Source organism: Camellia sinensis, chromosome 1 (assembly GCF_055761805.1).
Source record: "Camellia sinensis isolate YWXY chromosome 1, ASM5576180v1, whole genome shotgun sequence".
Taxonomy (NCBI): Eukaryota; Viridiplantae; Streptophyta; class Magnoliopsida; order Ericales; family Theaceae; genus Camellia; species Camellia sinensis.
This window is the reverse complement of record NC_138961.1, coordinates 41,894,168-41,901,501: the sequence shown is the minus strand read 5'-3', so window position 1 is coordinate 41,901,501 and position 7,334 is coordinate 41,894,168. Positions and strand designations below refer to the sequence as shown.

At 33.6% G+C, this 7,334-nt stretch overlaps 1 protein-coding gene across 1 annotated transcript; it reads left to right on the top strand.

Moving 5' to 3' along the window:
• The first annotated feature begins 2,460 nt into the window (after nucleotides 1–2,460).
• LOC114304198 (uncharacterized) lies at nucleotides 2,461–3,971 on the top strand. Its single transcript, XM_028249373.2, has 3 exons — nucleotides 2,461–2,746; nucleotides 2,843–3,004; nucleotides 3,319–3,971. Exons 1-3 carry the CDS (start codon nucleotides 2,461–2,463, stop codon nucleotides 3,969–3,971), a joined length of 1,101 nt encoding a protein of 366 aa, XP_028105174.2.
• Nucleotides 3,972–7,334: the final 3,363 nt, after the last annotated feature.

Genomic DNA, 7,334 nt, shown 5'->3' with positions numbered 1-7,334 from the left:
GCATCAACAACCTAAGCCTGAACTGGATTCTCAGCTCTGAGAATGCCCATGGATTCCCTCAAAACTCCTGCTATCTCGCGGGCTAAGGCGCCCGTGGCCTGTTGGCCTACTATCATTTTTGGATAATGATAGTCCTGAGGTGTTACTAGAGTCCCTGTTAGAAATAACATTGATCAAGTGCTTTTCCAATAAGACTCACAGAAACCCAAGGATCCAATCAACATCCTACAAACTAAATCCCATACCCAAATAGTCACATAAGCATGTTGTCAAATAAACACATAATGTCATACATAAGTCTCTAACAAGCGAGACAAACCCATTGTGATATTAATCACTTCCCACGTACCCAAAGTATTCGAACCCGATACACTCTGATACCAAGTTGTAACGCCCTCAAAATAAACCCATCATAACATATATTCACAATAAATAGAAGAGACTTCATATTACAATCATCAGAGTATTCTTACACAAGGTATTACATGTTGACAACAAAAGTAAATGTCCTATAGGCTTACAACTTTCTAAGTCAACACTTGGTTACAAAAGGAGAGTACTAACTCTACACAAAATAAGCCCTTGGCTTGATATACATATAATACAACAAAAACAACAAAAAGGAGTCTGACAGCCTCAAGCCTCCCAAGCTACGTCCTTGGAGGTGGCATAACACCTGTACCTGAAAATGATGTCCATATAGGGTGAGCTAATGCCCAGTAGAGATATGCTAAACATAATATAGGCAATAACTAAAACATTAGCATTTGATAAATGTTTAACTCAAATAAGCCAACATACAGTACTATCCAGTTCCATAATCCTTTACTTAACAAAATCTCATCTTGTAAACACGGCTCAGAACCTGGCCAAACAATTTAAATGAGACTACATCTCATGCCAACAATACTACAAACTGCCATTTTACGAAAATTGCGTCCGCGGGATTCGGCACCCATGTGTAATTATTTTCTTATGGCCATTTTACAGAAATTTCATCTGCGGGATTCGGCACCCATGTATAGATATTTTTGGACTGCCATTCTATGGAAATTTCATCCGCGGGATTCGGCACCCATGTACAGATATTTTCGGATTGCCATTTTACGAAAATTTCATCCGCGGGATTCGGCACCCATGTATTCAAATACTCATCATATACAATGACAACCAATACACAAATTCGTTGTATTATTCCAACCATCATACTCAATGACACACTCAAATTGATTAGTTTTAATTCACCTAATCATCATGCAGTGTCTACAACAATCAAGACTATCCTCCACCGATAGCCCAAAGCTGCTATTTCTAAACAGATAATAAATGCACCAACAGATAATTATCAATAATTTCTCAAGGTGAGTGATTATTAAATCCAACTCCACCATTCTACTACATAATGAGTCAATTTCATTATTCGCAACTCAATTTCATATTTCCATAACATTCCCAAATTAATTATATAAATTAATTCATATCATCAAATTAGGGCTTTTCTCCCTCTTTCTCAATATTGACCCAAAGGCCCAAAATATCTTCAATAACATCAATACCCTCATTTTATGACCCAAAATACACAAGTGTAGGCCAAAATAACAAAACCCCTCTTTCTCATTTTGAAAACCCTAACACCCAAAATTACCCAATATCAACATTAAATCAAAATGACCAATCGTTTATGACAAAGACCATAAAAATGAGTAGTTATCCCTACCTCAAATTTCGGAGCTCAACGGAGAAGATGATGAAAACTAAAAGTGCTCCAAATCCCAAGATTTTCGGATAGAAATGTAGCCCAAACTAAGCTCTACACTTTTTACAAAGACACCAAGGTAGGAGATCACTCAAACTAGATCAAACCCTAGTGAGAAGTTGTGTTTTAGAGAGAGAGGCTCTCCAATGGAGGTTTTGAAAAGTCAGAGAGAGAAAAGGAGTTAAAAAAGTGATCCAAAAAGTCAAACTTCGGACTGATATACAAGTCGTCCCGCTCGAGCGTGGAACTCCCCGCTCGAGCATTAGACACAGACTCACGCTCTAGAGTCAAAAGCGCCGCTCGAGTGCCGGATGCACACTTCCAGAAGTTTTGTAAACCATGGTCCCCGCTCGAGCGTCAGACTCCCTGCTCGAGCGGAGGAACAAAATCAAAGGGCCCGGCGTCAAAACCCCCGCTCGAGCATACGACGACCTGCAGAGCAAAAATGCTGAGAGATAAAAAACTATGCTCGAGCGTCAAAACTCCTGCTCGAGTGAAGAAGAAAAAATGAAGGGCCCGCTCGCGTGTCAAAAGCCTCGCTCGAGCATGAAGGCCAAAATCTGGGCATCAACTCTAGGTTTCTAAACACAATCAACCTGTTTCAAACCTACCCAACACAACCTAAGACTCAAATACAAAGAGTAAAGGATGTAAATGAGAATAAGACAGCAACATAACCACGGAACCAAGTCCGGAATGCAATAATGAAAGGAAAGGAAAACCGGGACCGCTATAGAGATCTTGGTGATGCACTTTTTTCTACTTTGATTGATGAAACCCGTGACATATCAATCAAGGAACAAATGGTAGTTGTAATACGATATGTTGACAAAAAAGGCCAAGTGATTGAGCGATTTTTGGGTATTGAGCATGTTGCTAATACGAATGCTCTCTCACTCAAACAAGCTGTGGCAAATTTATTCTCCAAACATGGTTTAAGTATTTCTAGATTGTGGGGTCAAGGATATGATGGGGCTAGTAATATGCAAGGTGAGTTCAATGGTCTTAAAACACTTATACTGAAAGAGAATCCTTGTGCATATTATGTTCATTGTTTTTCTCATCAATTGCAATTGGCACTTGTAGCCGTGGCAAAGAATCATGATCAAATTGCTTTAGTTTTCACTTTGGTTTCTAATGTGGTGAATGTTGTTGGAGCATCATGTAAACGCCGAGATATTGTTAGGGAGAAGCAAGCTGCAAAAGTTACTGAGGCACTTAATACTGGAGAGCTATCTAGTGGGCAAGGCATAAATTAAGAAATTAATCTTAAACGTGCTGGTGATACACCTTGTGTTCACACTATGGTACTTTAGTCAGCTTGGCTGGTATGTTTTCAACAGTGATTGACGTGCTTGAAATAATTTTGAAGAATGGTTCAAATTCAGAACAATGAGCAGAAGCAAATGTATTGTTGGACTCAATTCAATCATTTGAGATTGAATTCAACCTTCATTTGATGAAAACAATATTGGCTATTATATGTAAGTTATCGCAAGCACTACAAAAAAAAAAAGATTAAGATATTGTTAATGACATGAATTTAGTTCAAATTTCTACAGTACGGCTCCAAAAGACAAGGGAGAGTTGGTGGACATCTTTACTTGATGATATTTTGTCTTTTTATGAAAAGCATGAAATTGATGTTCCCCAAATGGATGATGTGTTTGTAGCTCGAGGGAGAAAAAGGCGCAATGCTCAAGAAATTATAAACTTACATCACTATCATGCTGAGTTATTCTGCACTGTTTTGGATATGCAAATTCAAGAACTAAATGCTCGTTTCACTGAGTCGAACACTGAGTTCTTACTTTGTGTGGCATGTTTGAATCCATCTAACTCTTTCTCTAGTTTTGACAAGAAAAAGTTAATTCATCTTGCCGAATTTTATCCCAAAGAATTTTCTTTAATGGAACTCATAGTACTTAGTGATCAACGTGATACATATATTATCGACATGCTATCCAGCAGTGAGTTATCAAGGTTGAATGGAATTGCCAATCTTGCTAAGAAAATGGTGGAGACTGGAAGAGACAAAATATATCCATTGGTGTATTTGCTCTTGACTTTACCATTAATCTTGCCTGTTGCAACTTTTACTGTTGAGAGGATATTTTCAGCTATGAATATTGTGAAGAATTGGTTACAGAACCGAATGGGTGATGAATGGATAAATGATAGCTTGGTTGTCTACATTAAGAGAGAGATTTTTTGATGGCATTGACAATGATACTGTCATGGAAAGATTTCAAAAGATGAACACTCGTCAGGGTCAATTGTAAAAGTTTAAATTATTATTATGTTATTGTTATTATGATACTACACTGAGAGAGATTTTTTAATGAATATTAATGTTTAATGTTTAATATTAGCTCAAAGAAATATTATTATGTTATTGTTATTGATGAGGGAAGAAAAATTTTGAGATTATAGTTAATAGATGCCCCCCCCCCCCTAATATTAAATTCCTAGCTCCGCCACTGAGTAGTGCTGCATGGGTTTTTACTTGTAGGAATGCCAAGAGTAGGAATATGATTTTAAATTACTTTGGATTACTATTTTGTTAGTGGATTATATTAGTGGACTTGGTGAACAATTTTATATGATAAGGATTGTTTATTATTTATAGATTTTGACATTATGATAATTAAAGATTTATTTTGAGTATTTTATTTTGGTGGTTTATTTGATTGCACTCTTAGCCTTGCATGCTCGGTTAGATGGGTGTGCGACATTGCCATGGGACTTGTGGTGTGACAGAAAGAACTTGTAGGACCTATTGGTGTTAGGGGTCATCAATGGGACGACCAAGCTTACTCGACCCATAACAATTGTATCCACATCCCATATATATTAATAGATTGTTTAGGCTTTGACCAGTTAATGGGCTGGTACGGGCCGGACTTATTTAAAAAAATTAAAATCATGTCCCACCCCATAACTATTGTATCCACATCGGACTTATTTAAAAAAATTAAAATCATGTCCCACCCCATAACTATTGTATCCACATCCCATATATATTAATAGATTGTTTAGGTTTTGACCAGTTAATGGGCCGGTATGGGCCGGACTTATTTAAAAAAAATTAAAATCATGTCCCACCCCACATTTATTTTTTCTTTTTTAATAATTCATGTGATCAAATTAATTAATACTATTAAAACAATCAAATTAAAGTATAAATTTACCAAATCATATATATATATATATATATATATATATATTATTAAAAGTAGTGTTTTTCATATGCTTAGGTAGCACATTATAAGGACTTACTTTTTTTAAGAGAGTTGTGTCAACATATATTTTCTTAATTACATATAGAATTCTACACAAACCAAACCTAATTTAAATTAGGGGGATTTACGTGTAGGTCCTAATAAGTGACCTTATTATCCAATACGTCATTTGATAATTAATGTCATTTTTCATTAAACGCTATTAAAAAACATCACTAATTGTTAATTTTCAGCAACAGTTTGAAAATTTTGTCACAAAAATTGTTACTAATTATAAGTTTTAGTGACAATTTAAAAAAAAAATCATCATAAAAAAGTCACTAATTTACAACTTTTAGTGATATGCTTGAAAAATTCGTCACAGAAAAACAACACTAATTGTAAGTTTTAGCGACAATTTATAAAAATCGTGAAAAAAAAGTCATTAATTGTTAATTCTTAACGACATATGTAAAAAATCGTCATCAAAAAATTATTTTTAGCGATGATTTTACTAGGACTTATTTTTAATAGGACTTGATGTGAATTAAGTCCAACTATTATGAACTATTGTTAGTTTCCCTTTATATTTAAATTATACTAACTTTACCTATTTTATATGGACTTTATTTGACAAATATTTTTCATATATTTTTTGTGGTAAATTGAGATAATCTACAAATCCAATACTAATTTTGCGTTTCACGTTTTTCTTCTTAATTGTTTTCAAAGGTATTATGATTTTTTTTAATGTTAAATTGCCTTTTTATTTTTTCTTCTTATTTTCCCTTGCATTGTTCGATACTCAATACCAAATCTATGTTATTCTATATTATAGATTTGTCTTTTAAATTTTATAGTAATTCCATATATGAAATTATACTTTATTTCCTACATTATTTTATATAATCACAACTCACAGGAGGAAAAACCTGCACAACCATGATGCTCTCGAAAAACCTTTAAAGTTTGGATTTACTACTTGAGTTACTTTTTCAATTGTTAAATAGTAAATTCTTTTATACTTTGATATAATATTACAAATGATTAATCACTTCACATATTGATATGTATTTATCGTTTGGACAGGATGGCCACTAATAGTGTATAGCCAACCACAAATGTGTACGGCCGGCCACTAATGGCAAATTTGGGGCAGTTTTATCCTTTTTCCTCAGGTCTTCATTAAATACACACCCAAGCTTCATTTCTTCACACACCCAAGTTCGAAATCACCCTCTCTCTCTCTCTCTCTCTCTCTCTCTCTCTCTCTAGGTGCTTTCTCTCATTAGATTTGTGCTTTGTACACGTTTTCCAATGCCCTATGCAAACTTTATTGGTGAAACCTCTTTGGCCCTCTACACTTTGAACTGATCAGATTTTGTTTTCGTTGATTTTTCAGGGTTTTCAACACTTTTGAGTTTTTCTTGGGTTTTGTGAACTTTTTTCGGGTTTTGACTTTTTCTCCCATTTTCTCTCTCCTAGGGTTGACTTTTTCCAAATTTTCCCTCATTTTCCTCATTTTCTCATTTTTTCCCAGTTTTCACCCACTTTCCAGATGGCGAATGACATTCCTTACGATGGTGCTCCTCCTATTATTTTTTCTTTTTGAATTTAGATGTTGTTATGTAATTCTCCATTGGTTAGTCGTCATTGAATTTCTTTCATATAGTTGATATTTTAATATAATTAAGAGTATTTATTTTACAATCTTATAATTTAATATATATATATATATATATATCATATAAAATCATTATATGATAATCCAACTATAACATATTTATATTTATTTTTTTAAATAAATTTTATAGAATTTCTATTTTAAATATTTTTATTTTCTAAATGAATATAAAAGAAAATTAAATAGTTAGAATTACTTTTAATTTTATGTTACTAATTCTTCTTCTAATTTAACTATTATTTTTAATATCAAAAGGGTAAAGTACCAATAAATCTCAAAATGTGATCATGTAAACGGTTGAGTCCTCCCGTTTTTTTCTTATGAACTCAAAGGTCCCATTAAAGTGAAAATTATACAAAAGGGTACTCACTTACATATTTTGGTTTAATTTTTTAGGGATAAAAGTGAGTTTCTCCAAATGTGAAATTATACATTTGGGTAATCCGCCCTGTAGAGGTTTTGGATTTTCCCTCATATGGAAACAAATCTCATATTATGAATAAAAACGTAACACTCCAATAATATAACACTCCAATGTAACACACTAAAAAATTTCCTAATGTACTTTTCCCAAATGTAACAACGTAATACTCTAAAAAAGTCCTTATTGTACTTTTTTCAAATGTAATACTCCAATATAACATATAAAAAAACTTCTTAGTGTATTTTTTCC